The sequence below is a fragment of the Erpetoichthys calabaricus genome, chromosome 11, assembly GCF_900747795.2.
Source record: "Erpetoichthys calabaricus chromosome 11, fErpCal1.3, whole genome shotgun sequence".
In the NCBI taxonomy this organism is placed as follows: Eukaryota; Metazoa; Chordata; class Cladistia; order Polypteriformes; family Polypteridae; genus Erpetoichthys; species Erpetoichthys calabaricus.
The window spans coordinates 139,076,749-139,096,149 of NC_041404.2; the positions used below are offsets into that span (position 1 = coordinate 139,076,749).

The window sequence follows — 19,401 nt, forward strand, 5'->3', positions numbered from 1 at the left end:
GGAGGGCCACAGCAAAGGTGCTGAACACTTCTGGGAAGGAGAGAGTTTGGCGTCGGATGTTTCTGAAAACATTTTGTCATCGTGGGTTACGAGTGCAGCATGAAGGGCAAAAATGGCAAACCGGACCAATTCAAATGAAATCTGCAACCCAGGAAAGTGGGAAGAAAGCGTGACGGGGCCTGAGGGACCCACTGTAATACGTGTCAAACTTCACTTACCACAAATGTGCCCAGGCCCATGTGCTGCCAGGGTCTCTCTGTGATGACCATGCGGACCCTCCGTGACCTGCCATTCCACCCAGTTTGGGGACCTCTTCATGCCTGGCCGACTTCTTCTTCTACTTCATTTTCTTATCCTGATATTAAAAAAGAGCGGCGGCCCCATCACTGACCCCTAGTGGACACCCCTTTGAACATCACCTTCTACACACCCCTTTACTCTCCGTGTTTATGCCAATTGTGTACCCACAGTCCCACAGCACCTTCAGTGCCCACTTCTTAGAGAAGACATTAAACATTTATCTCATTTTTTTTAAATGTATTCCATGTCTTATTATAAAAAAGTAATAAGTTTTATTTTACAAAACATTTTCAGATTTACATAAACCTGCAGGCCCCTTTCCTCTCATCTCCATCACTTTGTGCTCATTGTGCTCCTGTGGTGGGCGTTTGGCAGAACAGAGTTGGCATCACCAGGTGATTTACTCCATCCGGGTAAAGTCCGATTCTCTCCTTGGCTTTCTGTCCGTGATCTTTGGCTGGGCTGTAAAGTCCGTCTGTCACAAGGCAAAGGTGGTCCTGTAGAAGGAGGAAAAGTAAAAATGAAATATGGGTGTGTGTGTGTGGGAGGGTAGAGAAGAGAGACGCGGGCACGAGAAGAATGAGGGCACGACGACAGGCCGCCATCGGTCACTGCAGCTGAGAGGACAAAGAGCTGGAAGTGAATGTGTGACTTTGAGGTGACACCCGCTGTACGCTCTCAGCGTATAAAACGAAATGTGACAAGTTCAGAGTGGGAACAGTAGGGGGCGCAAAAGAACCGAAACCAACACAGGGTCTCAAGTTCAGTCCTGGTGTGCCAAAGGGCCCATTCAACCACCCCCACACACTCCCTGGGACTACTCCCCCCCACTCCAAACCCCCCCCCCCCCCCCCCCCAGTGCAGAGTGGCGTCAGACACGGTTGGGGCCGCTCACAAACAGAATTGAGAACACATTGGTAGGGAATTGGAATTGGAATTGGAATTGAATTGGAATTTCAGGAAACAAAGTTGAATTCAAATAAATGTCACTTTCTCAGATAATTGCACTTGATTTGCTAAACAGTCCACAGTACATTAAATATTATGAATCACAGAAATTGAAAACATATAAAGGAAATACAAGAGTAAGGTAAGTTTTATACGTTATGCGTGTCAATTTCACAAATCACTATCCATCCATCCATCCATTTTCCAACCCGCTGAATTCGAACACAGGGTCACGGGGGTCCGCTGGAGCCAATCCCAGCCAACACAGGGCGCAAGGCAGGAACCAATCCTGGGCAGGATTTCAGCCCACCGCAGCATATGAGAGTTCTAATTTGTTACTAACCCTCACCAGTTCTGTTTCTCTTCTCGGTGGCACTTGGTGCCCACTGCCCACCTGCCAAGTTGTTCTGCCTGCCTGATGGAGGATTGCAGGAATCGTCGGGTAGAGGGGTCCTTTCATCGGATTGGCTGACTCAGCTGTGGAATGGCCAATAGGGAGAGGTGGCTTGATGGCCGAAGTCTCCAGGACTCTGAACAAATCCAAATTGTATTATGGGATATCATCCATCCATCCATTTTCCAACCCGCTGAATCCGAACACAGGGTCACGGGGGTCTGCCGGAGCCAATCCCAGCCAACACAGGGCACAAGGCAGGAACCAATCCTGGGCAGGGTGCCAACCCACCGCAGGCTGTGAGTATCAATGAAAGCCAATTGGGGCTCGAGGTGACTGGGGGTTTGCTGTGAGTCTGATTTTGATTGACCTTGGATTGCATTTTGTGTGTGTGGTCTTGGACTGTTTGGAGGGTCTGACTTGCGTAGGAACTCTTGAGGGTAATATTAACACATTAGACCTGGAAATGGCTGAGAAATCTGGAATTTCTGGGAAGACCTTTATGAAGGGGCGGCACAGTGGCGCAGTGGGTAGCACTGCTGCCTCGCAGTAAGGAGACCCAGGTTCTCCTCCGGGTGCTCCCGTTTCCTTCCACAGTCCAAAGACATGCAGGTTAGGTGCATTGGTGATCCTAAATTGTCCCTAGTGTGTGCTTGATGTGTGTGTGTGCCCTGCGGTGGGCTGGCACCCTGCCCGGGGTTTGTTCCTGCCTTGAGCCCTGTGCTGGCTGGGACTGGCTCCAGCGGACCCCCGTGACCCTGTGTGAGGGTATACTGACTGGCTAACTGACCTTTATGAAGGGTCACTTTGGTGAAGGTGGCAGTGTGTGAGCTCCGTGGTCCTCATGCTGTTCACGGATCCTCGGCTTCACTGACTTCCACTTCACCAACTGGTCTTCATACAGCACTTGGTATTTGTAATTCACCCTACACGTCATCCCCAGTAAAGGCCCAGAAACAGCAAGCAGTGGAATCCGGCAGACCTTTCCCTGAATTGAACACCACTTCCTGAAATTCCCATTCATTTCCAGTTCAGCTCCCAGTTGTTGTTGTTGAGTTCCCACTTCATTTCCTTCTTTGAATTGGAATTGTTGAGTCCATTGCTGAATTGACCCCAACCCTGGCATCTGTTGGTCGAATCTGCTGACCGTTTTATTTTCAGCTCTTATTCTGCATTCGCTAAATGTGGATTTTCGCACACCGGACCCCCACACACACACACCGTCCCCCCCCAAAGCTGTAAACACTAGAACTCCTTTACCAGTTATTCTTTTTATTTCAATTTCCTCTGTGGAGTTTGCACTCTTAGATGTCTCCAGGTACTGACCAGCAGTATGGACACGGGTGCAAAGGACAGTTGGCGTGATGTGGGGGGGCCGCTATGTTTGTGTCAGATTACACTCAAGGACAGCAGATGGCACATCACAAACATTTTTTTTTGTTCTTTATTTCACCGTATACAATTTCTTGTGTTAGGAATTTAGGAATTTTTTTGTTTCCGCATACCCCCCCCAAACCCCCCCCCCCCGGGCAAAGCAGTGCAGTCGGGTCCCTAACTAACTACACAACCAATCAGCATAGATTAGCATGGGGCCCCTATGCTCGTAAGACCCCCGGGCAACTGCGTGCCCATGTATTAAGATGGCCCTGGAGCAAATGCGGGTTAAAGGACCCCCCTTTGGCAGTAATGGGGGTTTGGACTGGCAGCCTTCTGGATACCAGTAAAGGGTGAGACGTGACATCCTCGGGTCCGGAATGAGATGTTTCAACTTTGGGTTTTTAGTAAATGTGCTGACATTTCTGGTCACATGTCCTCGCTTTGTTATGATGGGTTACTGAGTGAAGACTGATGGGTAAAAATGGCAAATTTAAAATGAATGAAGTGTGGAGGATGTAGGGGTCTCTCTGAATCCCCTGCAGGATTTAGTTACAGGGGGCCCCTAAACTGTGGAGTGGTCTGCCTGCTACTATAAGAGATGCCCCTTCGGTCTGAGCTTTCAAATCCCAGCTGAAGACTCACGACGTCAGTTTAGCACACCCTGACTAGAGCTGCTGATTAACTGTGCAGACTGCATCTCTGTTGTTAGTCATTAGCACTAAAACACAAGTCATATGAGAGTTCCATCCATCCATCCATTATCCATATCCTAACTACAGGGTCACGAGGGTCTGCTGGAGCCAATCCCAGCCAACACAGGGCGCAAGGCAGGAAACAAACCCCGGGCAGGGCGCCAGCCCACCACAGCATATGAGAGTTCTAATTTGTTACTAACCCTCACCAGTTCTGTTTCTCTTCTCGGTACTCAGATGTGGCACTTGGTGCCCACTGCCCACCTGCCAAGTTGTTCTGCCTGCCTGATGGAGGATTGCAGGAATCGTCGGGTAGAGGGGTCCTTTCATCGGATTGGCTGACTCAGCTGTGGAATGGCCAATAGGGAGAGGCGGCTTTATGGCCGAAGTCTCCAGGACTCTGAACAAATCCAAATTGTATTATGGGATATCATCCATCCATCCATTTTCCAACCCACTGAATCCGAACACAGGGTCACGGGGGTCTGCTGGAGCCAATCCCAGCCAACACAGGGCACAAGGCAGGAACCAATCCCGGGCAGGGTGCCAACCCACCGCAGTATGGGATATCATCTCCTGCTAAATTCTGCTTTGTCCTTGTAATATTTCTATTGTATTGTATTGAGGATTTGTTCTGCTCTGTGTATTGTGTTGTATTGACCCCCTTTTATTGACACCCACTGCACGCCCAACCAACCTGCAAAGGGGTCTCTCTTTGAACTGCCTTTCCCTACAAGGATTTTTTTGGGAGTCGAGGCGGTTGGGGGGGCCTGTTAAAGCCTACTGCGGCACTCCTTGTGTGATTTTGGGCTCTACAAAAATAAACTGTATTGTATGGGCTTCTTGGACTGAATGGCCTCCTCTCATCCCCGGTTGTTCTCAGTTCGTAGGTCAGATGCGATTGCAGGCTTTACAAATGGCTCCTGGCCGATGGACATACGCAGCACTTTGACAGTCGAGCTGTCTTTGAATCTTTCGGCTGTCCTTTCGTTGTCCGCTGTCAGCAGCAAATGAAGGAGAAGGCCTGACGGTGGACGGCCTGCACACAGAGCGCCACCGTGTGGGCACCTCCTGACCCGGGTGTGTGCGCGGGGGTCCGAGCTTTAGAGTTACAAAATGCAGATGGACATTAGCCAACACTCGGCACATTTCTTTTACTATTATGTTCCAGAATGGAATTACATAAAGAATAACAGCTGGCACTCACACTTAAACCTTTAATCCCCCATGACTCCACTGCGCTTCTCATTTATATAACGTGTGATCATGTCAGCAATAAAATCAAAGAGTTGTGCATTGCATAAACGTGGAGGCCGTGATGATAGCGCGAGTGCTCAGTCCATAATGGAGATGCTGGACGTCTTGAGTGCCCATGAAGGACGGAACGGCATCCCAGCTGGACGACCCCTTGCCAAGTTGGAAGATGCCAGGGCATGGAGTTCCAGTGGTCTACTGGAGGCGTCCCAGCTTGGCCAGCCGCAGGGGCTCATGGGAAAGTGGAGTCCTGTCAGGGTCCCCAGGCGCCACAAGGGGGAGGACTGCCGTGGTTCTCAGATAACCCAGAAGTGCTCCCCACTAATCATGCTGGGCCACTGGAAGCCATCCGGGGTCCAGCGGGGTGTCAGAGTGGGCGACAACTGAAGGCCGCAGGAGAAGAAAGAGTTTGTGTGATTATCAGCTCTGCTTCATTCTGGACTGTGCTTGGTGGGTTAAAAATCCATTATTTGACTTTGTTGGGTATTATTGGGTCTGGGGTTTGGGGATCAATGGCACCCCCTACTGGTCACAATGTATAAGTAGAGTCATGTGAAAAAGTAAGTGCACCCCATGGAACTGTATTTCTTTTTTTTTTGTTTAAGGTTTGTGGACATATCATGATTTGATCTTCACTGAAATAACATCTGTGCATAAAGGTGACGTAACAAGGCCCACCTTAACAGTTTGTAGTCCATTCCACCCTTTAAACAAAAAGTAAGTGCACCCCTCCAATTTACCACCAGGTCAGATACCTCAAGTTAGACTCACAGGGTCTCACAGTTCTGAGTTTACTGTTCGTATCTGAGGTGTCTTGGGACAGCTTGAGGGACTGAGTGGTCTCCTCGCGTTTGTCAAATTTCTTCTGTAATCCTGTGATGGCCTCCAGTATTGGACATTGTGCTGTTTAATTCTACACACCTTCTTATGTTTGTGGACGTAACTCCAAGAGAAATTCCCAGCAACGATGGTGCCTGGCAATAAAGTTCAAGTTTGAGAGAATCTCGTGGACTAGGAGTCCCACACTACATAAAACCCCAATACGCTCCTATGCACTTCCAAAAATGCCCACTAGGGGGAGGTACACCCCGGCTAGACATAAAAGCAACACCGAATCTTTATATAAAATACAAAAAAAAAGGTTGATTTCCATAGACATGCCCCATCTACACTATGAACCTAGCGTCACGGCGTCCCAGACCTTGGATAAGTGGGGAGGGTTGGCATCAAGAAAGGCATTTGGCTGTAAACATCACACCGAGACCTCCATTGGTCAAAAAATATCAACACCATATAAAAATGGGACTAGCTATGGAAGAAGAAGAAGAAGAAGAAGCTGTGTCTCATTATGAAGCTCTGAAGAGCACAACAGGCACAAAGGAGCTGCCAGCAAACCAATCTGTGGGCAAACAAAGTCAAAAAATAGAACACGGGTTCAAAATTCCAGTAAACACACAACCAAAGCAACATACACAGTAGGTCACCAAGTCCATCACATGTTTAGCTCCGCCCCTAATCCACAGCTGTCAACACCCCCCCCCCCCCCCCTTCGTATTATGATGCTATTGAGAGTTTTCAGGCTACAAGCAACTCTGAGGGCAACACGCCAGGTTACACTGTGGTTAAGGTTAAGGTAGTGGAAGGGTTATTGGTCTCAAATGGACACTCTCAGGTAAACTGAGGGGCATTAATGTGCAGTTTTCATCAGTTCCCTTCTTCATCTTTCCTTTCTAACATGGAACTTGGCAGGACCCAAGCTTGTGACGTCTATGAAGTGCAGGCAAATGTTTAAACCCGACCAGGTTTAAGCACACCCCGTTCAGCAAGGACCTTCTCATAATAAAATACATTACCACAAATGGGTGTGATGTGCCATCTGTTGGAATGACAAATGTAATGCATTTAATAACTACAAATGTTTCTGATCCACCATCTGTTGGAATAAAAAATGCAATGAATTTTATTACAATAAATGTTTGTTATGTGCCCTCTGTTGGAATGACAAATGTAATGCATTTAATAACTACAAATGTTTCTGATACACCATCTGTTGGAATGAAAAATGCAATGATTGTCCATCCATCCATTTTCCAACCCGCTGAATCCAAACACAGGGTCACGGGGGTCTGCTGGAGTCAATCCCAGCCAACACAGGGCACAAGGCAGGAAACAATCCTGGGCAGGGTGCCAACCCACTGCAGGACACACACAAACACACCAAGCACACACTAGGGCCAATTTAGAATCGCCAATCCACCTAACCAGCATGTCTTTGGACTGTGGGAGGAAACCGGAGCCCCCGGAGGAAACCCACGCAGACACGGGGAGAACATGCAAACTCCATGCAGGGAGGACCTGGGAATCGAACCCAGGTCCCCAGATCTCCCAACTGTGAGGCAGCAGCGCTACCCACTGCGCCACCGTGCCGCCCTGCAATGATTGTATTACTACAAATGTTTGTGATGTGCTATATAGTGGAATGACAAATGTAATGCATACAATATGTCTCTGTTATCTGGTATTTGGTATGGGCTTCGTGAAAGCATTGTTAAAGTGTGTGATGCGCCATCTGTTGAAATGACAAAGGAAATTGATATGTCTCAGTTATATGCAATTTGGTATGGGATTTGTAAAAGCAGCGTCTCAGTCAGGGCCGGACTTATATGAAAAGAGGCCCTAGGCTATTCCACTTATGAGGCCCTTTCACCTTCCATTTTTAAGTTTGTAAATTACATGAGAGATAATAAAATTTTGCTAACAATTTGAATGTAGGCCCCTCTTGATCTTGAGGCCCTAGGCTGAAGCCTAGTTAGCCTATAGGAAAATCCGGCCCTGGTCTCAGTGCTTTCTCCGTCCTCTGTAAAATTCACCTCACCAGCGTCTGATTCCCCAACCCCAGTATATTTATTTTTCTTTGTTTTAAAACTTATGTCTTTCATTTGTGTTTTTCATGTCATTTTCCCACCACCCCAGTAAAGTGTGCAGACTGGGAGGGGTCTTCTCAGCCCCCGGAATGTCGCAGCTCTCCGTCCTTCCCTGGTCGGCGCACCAAACGGTTAAGGATGCCCAGCGGCGTTGCGCGCGCCCCTCCATGACGCTTAATGATTAACAAGAAATCAAATAAGACGCCAAGGTCTCTGCAGCGCGCACTCTCACTGAGACAAAAGCAAATATTGAGTACGGGAGGTCTGACAGTATTTACTTTCGTTTGGGTCTTATTTGCGTAGCTCCTGCCCTCCAAGTCGTCACACAGACATGTCGTTGTCACCGGTGGCTCATTGTGGCTGGCACGGGTGGGTTCAAATGCCAGACCTAAGATGAATGCAGCCCCCGTTTGTTATCCTCACCTTGCGACCCGCTATCCTCTACTCGCTGTGCCCCGCAGCGCGCCCACCAGTTTGCCCCTCACTGTTAGGTGCCCCTTGGTGTGACCCGTCACCTCTCCTCCTGCCCCACTGCAGTGACTGACCTAGATGGCGACCCCGCCCCCCCTTCCTCACCTGTGGCTCTATATGGCCGAGGTCTGAGTGGCACCGGAATGTCCCGCGATGCTCAGATGCCCCCCGCCGTCGATCGCAGCAGACACCGTGTGCACTTCACCGCCCGTCGCCGCCAAGGGCACGTCCCCTGGCGAGCTCCACTGCGAGCCAAGGGCAGTCCTTTTGGGGGCTCGCTGGTCGTTCTTCCTCCTGCTGAAGGTGGACTGGAATCCGCTGGAAAGGCGGCTAGAAAGTCTCCGGATGACCCCCGCCACGCCGCGCTCCTTTTTCTTCAGCCCCACGTCGTCCTCGAGGAGCGCGGGAGGCACTTCGATGTTGCCCGTGTACCAGAACACCCACCAGATGAGGCTGAGGAAGATGATGATGGCGCCGGCGTAGATGAGAAAGTCGTAGAAGTAGAGGTTGGCGAAGACCCCCACGAGGAGCACAACGAGGCCCAGCACGTCAAAGGCCACCGCCAGCCAGAAGGCGCAGACACAACGCCCGAGTCCCGTCCGATTGACCTCCATGGCCAGCGGGGGGTGTCCGTTCCGTCAGAGCCCGGCCGGGGAGGTGGGCGGCATGGGAGCCAACAGCCGGCGAGTGTGAGCTGAGCAGGAGAGAAGGTGACCACAAAAGTCGGGGTCACCCAAATCCGACCGTCAGTCGGTAAAGGCCAGTCGCTGTCCCAGCCGTACGGTTCACGCGGCCAAGTCGCACGCCAAAGGTGTCCAAATGCAGAAGATCGCTGGAGTCCCGAACGAGCCGACTGTCGGATGGGGAAGGTGACGGTGAAGCCTCACCTGAGCGCCTGCCTCGCCCCACCTGGACTTTCGCCTCCACGGTTTTGTTGTGAAACGAGCGCGTTGTTTGTCCCTTTGTGCGACAAGGCGCTCTGCGTTTACCTGCGTGCGGCTCACCTGTCGCCTAAGAGCTATACCTGTGGCGACACCACGTCACAAGCTAATGTCACCTGAGCGTAACACACAAACACACGCGTGCGCGCGTCCGTCCGCCTCGGGCGACACAATTCAAAGCGCGTGACGACGAGAGGCGCCCCCCTCAAGCCTTATGGGGGGGTAGTGGGGGGCGTTCAAGTTGATTCATTTGGGGCATAAGGATAATCACGTGAGTAACTTCAATTCATGTCATTTATTGGGATGTGTAGGCGACTTAGCGGTGGAGCAGACCATTTCTAACGACCCTCACCACTGAAGGGTCCATGGAGACGGAGAACTGTGACCAGGACAAATAAATAAATAGATAATGAAAAAAAAAGGAATTGGGATGGACAATCAAGACCCCCAAAGACCCCCGAGTGACACAGAGAGCTGATCGTCCGTTTAACTCAGGATCATTTAGTGCAGCGCGGCGTTTCTCGCTTTCAGTTTCGGCGCGAGCCCCCAGTGCTTGGGAAGGGGGTTCGAGAGGGTGGAGGGGGGCGATGGGTGCCCCCTCCCTTTAATAGTCGCGGAAACTCCATCGTTTTAATGAGTTGGTCGCGGGATTGGTGTAAAGCCCTCCCACCCCACGTGACCATCGCAGGTGCTGAAAAACCCAGAAATGTCCCGGATGACTCCCGGAAAGTTTAATAAAAACTTGGATGGAACTTTCAAACGTTTCAATTCAGAGAATCAGGTCATTGATCCCATGCAGCCAGCCCACCCGCGCTTCAGATCAGGTCACCCACCTGTGGCTAAGCACGTTTGGGGTCGGCCAGCACTTGGGTGGGAGACCAACTAGGAAAAGCTCGGGTTGCTGCTGGAAGAGATATTGGTGAGACCAGCAGGGGGCGTTAACCCTGCGGTTTGAATGTGGACCCCAATGCCCCCCAGTGCAGTGCCAGGGGGGCACTGTGCTGTCAAAATGGCGCCATCCTGATTCTCTGTGGTCATAAAAGACCCCTGGGCATCCTTCATAAAGAGCAGGGAGTATCCCAGTGTCCTGGCTAAACTGCCCACCATAGCCCGGTCATTCAGCCCCCTAATCATTCTCTGTCTCTCTCACCCCTTCAGCACCTAACAGCTCATGTGTGGTGGGCATACTGGCACCAAAATCCAGGTGGATACAAAACATTACTGGTGGGTGAAGTGCCCCCCCCCCCCCCCCCCCCCCCCCCCCATGTAAATCACTCTGAGGGGTATAAAGGCGCAATAGAAATGTATAGAATTATTATTTATTATTACAGAGCTACTGCAAATACAGCGGATTCAGCACTGAGACCCCCTTCACTGTCTGCACACTTGAATGTTTTAAATGCATACATCTGCAAAGTGAGCACCTGTGACACACCGGAAAGGGCTGCAAATTTCTTAAAAACCAAAAAAAAGTGAAATCTCTCATTGACGGGAGAACTCAGACCCCTCATTCACTGCTCGGCAGAAGTCCTTTTGGCAGATTTGACCCTTTTTGGGGGGTCCCTACAAGCTTTGCCCACCTGCATTTGGCCAGTTTACTCCATTCTTCCTGGCAGCCCCTTAGCTGTGGCCCAACGGGTTGTGCTCAGGTCACAATCCAATCCCCCCCCCCCCCCCCCCAGGTGTGTTTGTGACTTCGCCCTGCGATGGACGCCCCCACCCCCACACCCATCCAGGGTTTGCTCCTGCCTTGTGCCCGATGCTCACTCTGAGGGGCTCCAGCTGCTGAGGAGACGGCTGGTTGCTCTCGTTGCTTCATCAGGTCGCCTTTACATCTTCTTATTTTATTATTCCACATTCACAAAGTGCCCAAGTGTGAGATTCATCAGCAATGTGTCTGCTGTTGCCTTACTTTTAAACGGGTGACTCTCTCTTCTCCTGATTTTATTGCTTTGCCGTTTTCTGGGGGATTTGCTCCCTTAATTGTGTCCTCACCTTCACATGTTTCTAACTGTGTCCCCGTGTTCTTGATGAGCTCATTTTAAAGTCACCGTCTCGACCCACTGGACTAATTCCCTTCATCATTTTAAACACTTCAGTCAGGTCTCCTCTTCATCTTCTTTTGCTTAAACTGTAAAAGCTCAGCTCTTTGACTCTTTCCTCCTAACTCATCCCCTCTGGTTGCTCTTCTCTGGACCTTCTCTTGTGCTGCTATGTCCTTTTTGTAGCCTGGAGACCAAAACTGCACCCAGGACTCCAGATGAGGCCTCACCAGAGTGTTATAAAGCCTGAGCGTCACCTCCTGTGACTTGTACTGCACACATCAAGGCGCTATATAACCTGACAGTCTGTTAGCCTTCTTAATGGCTTCTGAACACTGTCTGGAAGTCGATAGCTTAGAGTCCACTACAACTCCTAAATTCTTCTCATGAGGTGGACTATCGATTTTCCAACCACCCATTGTGTATACAAACCTAACATTTTTACTTCCTATGTGTAATAATTTACATTTACTGACATTACATTTCATCTGCTCAAGCCTGTCTGCTGTCCAAGTCCTTCTGTGATTATATAACGGATTCCAAATTATCTGCTAATCTACTGTACCTATCTTGGTATCATCTGCAAACCTCACCAGCTGGTTCCTTATATTCCTATCTAAATCATCTATATACATAATTCACTAAGCAGCTGACCATGGCACGCAAGACAGAGACCATGGGATACGCACGACAGAGCCACGCCCGCCAACTCACAGAGCCCCACTCACCAACTCTAAGACCATGGGATATGCACGACAGAGCCCCGCCCACCAACTCTAGGACCACAGAGTACGCATGATAAAGCCCCGCCTGCCAACTCTAAGACCATGGGAAACACACGACAGAGCCCCGCCCACCAACTCTAAGACCATGGGATATGCACGACAGAGCCCCGCCCACCAACTCACAGAGTCCCGCCCGCCAACTCTAAGACCATGGGATATGCACGACAGAGCCCCGCCCACCAACTTACAGAGCCCCGCCCACCAACTCTAAGACCATGGGATATGCACGACAGAGCCCCGCCCACCAACTCACAGAGTCCCGCCCGCCAACTCTAAGACCATGGGATATGCACGACAGAGCCCTGCCCACCAACTCACAGAGCCCCGCCCACCAACTCTAGGACCACAGGGTACGCATGATAAAGCCCCGCCCACCAACTCTAAGACCATGGGATATGCATGACAGAGCCCCGCCCACCAACTCACAGAGTCCCGCCCGCCAACTCAAAGACCATGGGATATGCATGACAGAGCCCCGCCCACCAACTCACAGAGTCCCGCCCGCCAACTCAAAGACCATGGGGTACGCATGACAGAGCCCCGCCCACCAACTCTAAGACCATGGGATATGCATGACAGAGCCCCGCCCACCAACTCACAGAGTCCCGCCCGCCAACTCTAAGACCATGGGGTACGCACGACAGAGCGTTGTTCTTAGTCATACAGGCTGCTCAACAATACGCTGACTACATGAATACTTCCATAATTTATGGTGGCGCGGCAGAAATTGTGGCAATGTGCCAAATGCTTCCAGCCACCATCACCATTCACTTCCGAGATTTCTCTAACCCTATGAGATTCAAATTTGCCTTTTACTTTTACACGCAGACAATTTCCTGTTAGATTGGCCTTCGCAATGACAATTAATAAGACGCAGGGACAAACTTTCAAAACGATATGCCTGTATCTGCCAAAACCAGTTTTCAGTCCCGGACAATTGTATGTTGCTCTCTCCAGAGTGCCATCTTTTCATTCACCCACAGTCGTATCCTCAAACCCACCCCATTTGGGTGTTCACCCATCAATAAATAATTATGTGGCGTATGCTATGTGTCCTGCGGTGGGTTGGCACCCTGCCCAGGATTGGTTCCTGCCTTGTGCCCTGTGTTGGCTGGGATTGGCTCCAGCAGACCCCCGTGACCCTGTGTTCGGATTCAGCGGGTTGAAAACTGGATGGATGGATGGATGCTATGTGGTGGGTTGGCTAGTTCATATATATTACAAATAGCAGCGGCCCCCAGCACTGCCCCCTGCTGGTCACCACTCTTAACATCACCCAGTTCTGATGAGATTCCTCACCCCATCACCCTCTCCTTCCTGTGTCTGTGACAATTCTGCACCCATCTTCACACCACATCCTGAATGCCCATTTCTTTTACTTTGATGCCCACCCTCTCATGTGGCACCTTATCAATTGCTTTCTGAACGTCCACATCAATAACATCATCTGCTCCTCTCTGGTCGTATCCTTTTGTTGGCTCCTCATAGAATTCCAGCCTGTTAGTAAAACACGACCTCCCTCTTCTGACCCCAAGCTGACTCTCCTGTCCTTGCCAGGTGTTGCTCCATCTTCTCCTTAATAATTCCTTCCATTAATTTTCCTGTGATGCCCGTTAAGCTTACTGGCTGATAGTTACCTTGGTCTGCCTGGTCACCCTTTTTATATAATGGGATGATATTTGCCTTACATGTCTTCCCATGGGCTCACCACCTATGGGAGGGGCCAAGGAGGTCGGGTGCAGTGTGAGTTGGGTGGTGGCCGAAGGCGGGGACCTTGGCGGTCCGATCCTCGGCTACAGAAACTGGCTCTTGGGACGTGGAATGTCACCTCTCTGAAGGGGAAGGAGCCTGAGCTAGTGTGCGAAGTTGAGAGGTTCCAGCTAGATATAGTCGGACTCACCTCGACGCACAGCTTGGACTCTGGAACCAATCTCCTTGAGAGGGGCTGGACTCTCTACCACTCTGGAGTTGCCCCCGGTGAGAGGCGCCGAGCAGGTGTGGGTATACTTATTGCCCCCCAACTTGGAGCCTGTACATTGGGGTTTACCCCGGTGGACGAGAGGGTAGCCTCCCTTCGCCTTCGGGTGGGGGGACGGGTCCTAACTGTTGTTTGTGCGTATGCACCGAACAGCAGTTCAGAGTACCCACCCTTTTTGGAGTCCCTGGAGGGGGTGCTAGAGGGCATACCTTCTGGGGACTCCCTCGTTCTGCTGGGAGACTTCAATGCTCACGTGGGCAATGACAGTGAGACCTGGAAGGGCGTGATTGGGAGGAATGGCCCCCCTGATCTGAACCCGAGCGGTGTTTTGTTATTGGACTTCTGTGCTCGTCACGGATTGTCCATAACGAACACCATGTTCAAGCATAGGGGTGTTCATATGTGCACTTGGCACCAGGACACCCTAGGCCTCAGTTCGATGATCGACTTTGTGGTCGTGTCGTCGGACTTGCGGCCACATGCCTTGGACACTCGGGTGAAGAGAGGGGTGGAGCTGTCAACTGATCACCACCTGGTGGTGAGTTGGCTTCGATGGTGGGGGAGGATGCCGGTCAGGCGTGGTAGGCCCAAACGTGTTGTGAGGGTCTGCTGGGAACGTCTGGCAGAGCCCCCTGTCAGAAGTAGCTTCAACTCCCACCTCCGGCAGAACTTCGACCACATCCCGAGGGAGGTGGGGGACATTGAGTCCGAATGGGCCATGTTCCGTGCCTCTATTGTTGAGGCAGCTGACCGGAGCTGTGGCCGTAAGGTGGTCGGTGCCTGTCGTGGCGGCAATCCCCGAACCCGTTGGTGGACACCGGCGGTGAAGGATGCCGTCAAGCTGAAGAAGGAGTCCTACAGGACCCTTTTGTCCTGTGGGACCCCGGAGGCAGCTGATAGGTACCGGCAGGCCAAGCGGAATGCGGCTTTGGTGGTTGCTGAGGCAAAAACTCGGGCGTGGGAGGAGTTTGGGGAGGCCATGGAGAACGACTTTCGGACGGCTTCGAGGAGATTCTGGTCCACCATCCGGCGTCTCAGGAAGGGGAAGCAGTGCAGTGTCAACACTGTATATGGTGGGGATGGTGCGCTGCTGACCTCGACTCGGGACGTTGTGGGTCGGTGGGGGGAGTACTTCAAAGACCTCCTCAATCCCATTAACATGCCTTCCAATGAGGAAGCAGAGCCTGGGGACTCGGAGGTGGGCTCCCCCATCTCTGGGACTGAGGTCACCAAGGTGGTCAAAAAACTCCTTGGTGGTAGGGCCCCGGGGCTGGATGAGATACGCCCGGAGTTCCTCAAGGCTCTGGATGTTGTAGGACTGTCTTGGTTGACACGCCTCTGCAACATCGCATGGACATCAGGGACAGTGCCTCTGGATTGGCAGACCGGGGTGGTGGTCCCCCTCTTTAAGAAGGGGGATCGGAGGGTGTGTTCCAACTACAGAGGGATCACACTCCTCAGCCTCCCTGGAAAAGTCTATTCAGGGGTCCTGGAGAGGAGGGTCCGTCGGATAGTCGAGCCTCGGATTCAGGAGGAACAGTGTGGTTTTCGTCCTGGTCGCGGAACAGTGGACCAGCTCTACACCCTTAGCAGGGTCCTGGAGGGTGCATGGGAGTTCGCCCAACCAGTCTACATGTGTTTTGTGGACTTGGAAAAGGCATTCGACCGTGTCCCTCGGGGAATCCTGTGGGGGGTACTCCGAGAGTATGGGGTACCGGACCCCCTGATAAGGGCTGTTCAGTCCCTGTACGATCGGTGCCAGAGCTTGGTCCGCATTGCCGGCAGTAAGTCGAACCCGTTTCCAGTGAGAGTTGGACTCCGCCAGGGCTGCCCTTTGTCACCGATTCTGTTCATATCTTTTATGGACAGAATTTCGAGGCTCAGCCAGGGTGTTGAGGGGGTCCGGTTTGGTGGGCTCAGGATTGGGTCACTGCTTTTTGCAGATGATGTTGTCCTGTTTGCTTCATCAGGCCGTGATCTTCAGCTCTCTCTGGATCAGTTCGCAGCCGAGTGTGAAGCGGCTGGGATGGGATTCAGCACCTCCAAATCCGAGACCATGGTCCTCAGCCGGAAAAGGGTGGAGTGCCCTCTCAGGGTTGGTAGCGAGATCCTGCCCCAAGTGGAGGAGTTCAAGTATCTCGGGGTCTTGTTCACGAGTGAGGGAAGAATAGAGCGTGAGATCGACAGGCGGATCGGTGCGGCATCCGCAGTAATGCGGGCATTGCATCGGTCTGTCGTGGTGAAAAAGGAGCTGAGCCGCAAGGCGAAGCTCTCAATTTACCAGTCGATCTATGTTCCTACCCTCACCTATGGTCATGAGCTATGGGTAGTGACCGAAAGAACGAGATCGCGAATACAAGCGGCTGAAATGAGTTTCCTCCGCAGGGTGTCTGGGCTTTCCCTTAAAGATAGGGTGAGAAGCTCACTCATCCGGGAGGGGCTCAGAGTAGAGCCGCTGCTCCTCCGCATCGAGAGGAGTCAGATGAGGTGGCTCGGGCATCTGATCAGGATGCCTCCTGGACGCCTCCCTGGTGAGGTGTTCCAGGCACGTCCAACCGGGAGGAGGCCCCGGGGAAGACCCAGGACACGCTGGAGGGACTATGTCTCTTGACTGGCCTGGGAACGCCTTGGGATTCTCCCGGAAGAGCTAGAAGAAGTGGCCGGGGAGAGGGAAGTCTGGGCATCTCTGCTCAAGCTGCTGCCCCCATGACCCGACCTCGGATAAGCAGAAGAGGATGGATGGATGGATGATATTTGCCATTTTCCAGTCCAATCTCTCCAGTGGACAGTGACTTCTTAAAAATATGTGTCCTAATGATGAGGGGACTGGACGCGGGTGCAAATGACAATAAATACAGAGCTTCAGTGTCAGACCCTCTCGGGTGTGGAGGAATATCGGGACAAAATGAAGTAAATGATAAGTACGCAAACCAAGGAACGCATCGTGACAAAGATGACGCACACCACCAACCAAAGAATTAAAAACGAACAGACAAGACGGCGGCCATGAAGGTGAACCCCAGGCAGGGGCGATGTGCCCCCCTCGTCCATGTTGGTCCCTTTGTCTCCTCCTTGTTATGTCCTTGCAGTTGTGGATTTGGCCGACTTCACTTCAGGCTTTGGAGGGATTTTCCTTTAAAAGAGAGCCCCCCCCCCTTCCCACTGTCGAGGTGGCTGTGGCTCTCTGTTTATCGTCAGACGATGGCCGCTGCTGCTCGTTTACACTGGAGATGCTCTGTGTACATTTTGCTCGACTCTCCCGCTGTATGTAATGCTCAATATAAACAGGAAAAAAGCAAAATGTTTACAGGACCACGAGATTGGGGTGGGGGGCCTGAGATGAGGCCGGGGGGGGCTAGGGGGGCGCCAGGCTGGAGTGACTCAGATGTCCTCTCGATGTTCAGATTGTGTAAAATTGGCCGCCATCTGCTTATCTTTATAAGCAGCCTCGTAAAGCGGGCAAACTCTAAAGGTTGGCATTTAGTGCAGGTGCCGATGGGACGAGCCAATGAGCACCATGTGTGGCCCCGCTGTGGACTTTGCCCACTGAGTGACCACATTCAGCACTTGGTCTGGACTTGAACATGTGAGTGAGGTGTTGTGCCTTCCGCTAAAATGCCTGAAGACCACCTGGTGTAGACTTCAGTGGACGGTGAGACCCCCCACCATCCACTCACCCACAAGTAGCTAAGCAGCTGGAATGCAATAAAGTAAAAAGCCAACGGCTGGGACCACCCTGTTGACCCCCTGTGTGTGACAGCGAGGGACTCTCCTTGCCTGCCAGTGTGCCAACTGTACAAACAATTCACATTTATTTAGGCTGTTATTGACTGGGTAAAGGCGCTATAAACGATCAGAGACATCAGACACCACTGTTCACCCTCTGTGTGTGGAAACTCACATGCCAGTGTGCCAGCTGTAGAAACAGGGAACAGTTGGATTAGCATTTGAAGATAGAACTTACCACGGAAAGGCACTATATAAAATTATGCAGGTTAGTCGCCCCCAGTGACCCCGAGAGAGTCACTTTATCTGACTGTGCGCCACCTGTGAGAATAAATTAACTGAAGTGAACTACAAGGCCCTTTGGGATGGTCTGCAATGTAAAGACGCTAAACTGCAAATGGCAAATGTCCCCTTTAATATAAGTGGAACTCTATCTGTCCATGAATTATATAGTGCCTTTCACATTATTCTGTCTATGTATCTTATTATATAGTGTCTTATCTGTCTATCTATCTGTTATATAGTGCCTTTCTATCTATCTATCTTATAGTGTCTTTCATTTCTATCTATCATATAGTGCCTTTCATCTTATCTATCTATCTATCTATCTGTTATATAGTGCCTTTCGCATCTATCTATCTATTATATAGTGCCTTTCACATTTACCTATCTATCTATCTATCTGTCATATAGTGCCTTTCATCCTATCTATCTATTATATAGTGCCTTTCACATCTATCTATCAATCATATAGTGTCTTTCACATCTATCTATCTATCTATTATATAGTGCCTTTCACATTTATCTATCATATAGTGCCTTTCATCCTATCTATGTATGTATTATATAGTGCCTTTCATCCTATCTATCTATCTATCTATCTATCTATCTATCTATCTATCTATCTAGTGCCTTTCATTTCTATCTATCTATCATATAGTGCCTTTCATCTTATCTATCTATCTATCTGTTATATAGTGCCTTTCGCATCTATCTATCTATTATATAGTGCCTTTCACATCTATCTATCAATCATATAGTGTCTTTCACATCTATCTATCTATCTATCTATTATATAGTGCCTTTCACATTTATCTATCATATAGTGCCTTTCATCCTATCTATGTATGTATTATATAGTGCCTTTCATCCTATCTATCTATCTATCTATCTATCATATAGTGCCTTTCACATTTTACGCCTTTCCTGTCTGTCTGCCCATCTCTTATGTGGCGCCTTTCACTCTGTCATACTATATCTATCTACTGTCATTTGGGGACACTGACAGACGACTGACTGGGACTCTTTTATTGGGGACAACTAAAAAGGATTTGGACACCTCGCCTGCCGCTGTCCTCACTGTGGCCACACAGAGACTTGTAAGTCCCTTTGGATTAAAGTCAAGCCGGTGCCATAGGAGACACACGGGCGCCCCCTTCTGGCGACTCTGAACATCACAGGGCTCGCAGATTTGTCATTCGCTGATCGTTTCTTGCGCGACTCTGAAGCGGCGCTTCTCTTGGCGAGGGCTTAGTGGGTTTATGGCGCCTTGTCCCATCTTCAGTCCTA

General features: G+C 50.7%; 1 protein-coding gene across 1 annotated transcript; it reads right to left on the minus strand.

The window, feature by feature from the left end:
* Positions 1-539: 539 nt before the first annotated feature.
* si:dkeyp-72e1.6 (transmembrane protein 238-like) lies at positions 540-9,403 on the minus strand. The gene is made up of 2 exons (XM_028812587.2): positions 8,466-9,403; positions 540-797 (listed from the first exon to the last, which is right to left on the minus strand). Exon 1 carries the CDS (start codon positions 8,972-8,974, stop codon positions 8,474-8,476), a length of 501 nt encoding a protein of 166 aa, XP_028668420.1. The 5' UTR covers positions 8,975-9,403; the 3' UTR covers positions 540-797; positions 8,466-8,473.
* Between the last annotated feature and the right edge of the window lie 9,998 nt (positions 9,404-19,401).

Coding starts and splice junctions, on each gene's coding strand:
- si:dkeyp-72e1.6 (XM_028812587.2), bottom strand. CDS start 8,974: ATGGAGGTCAATCGGACGGGACTCGGGCGTTGTGTCTGCGCCTTCTGG.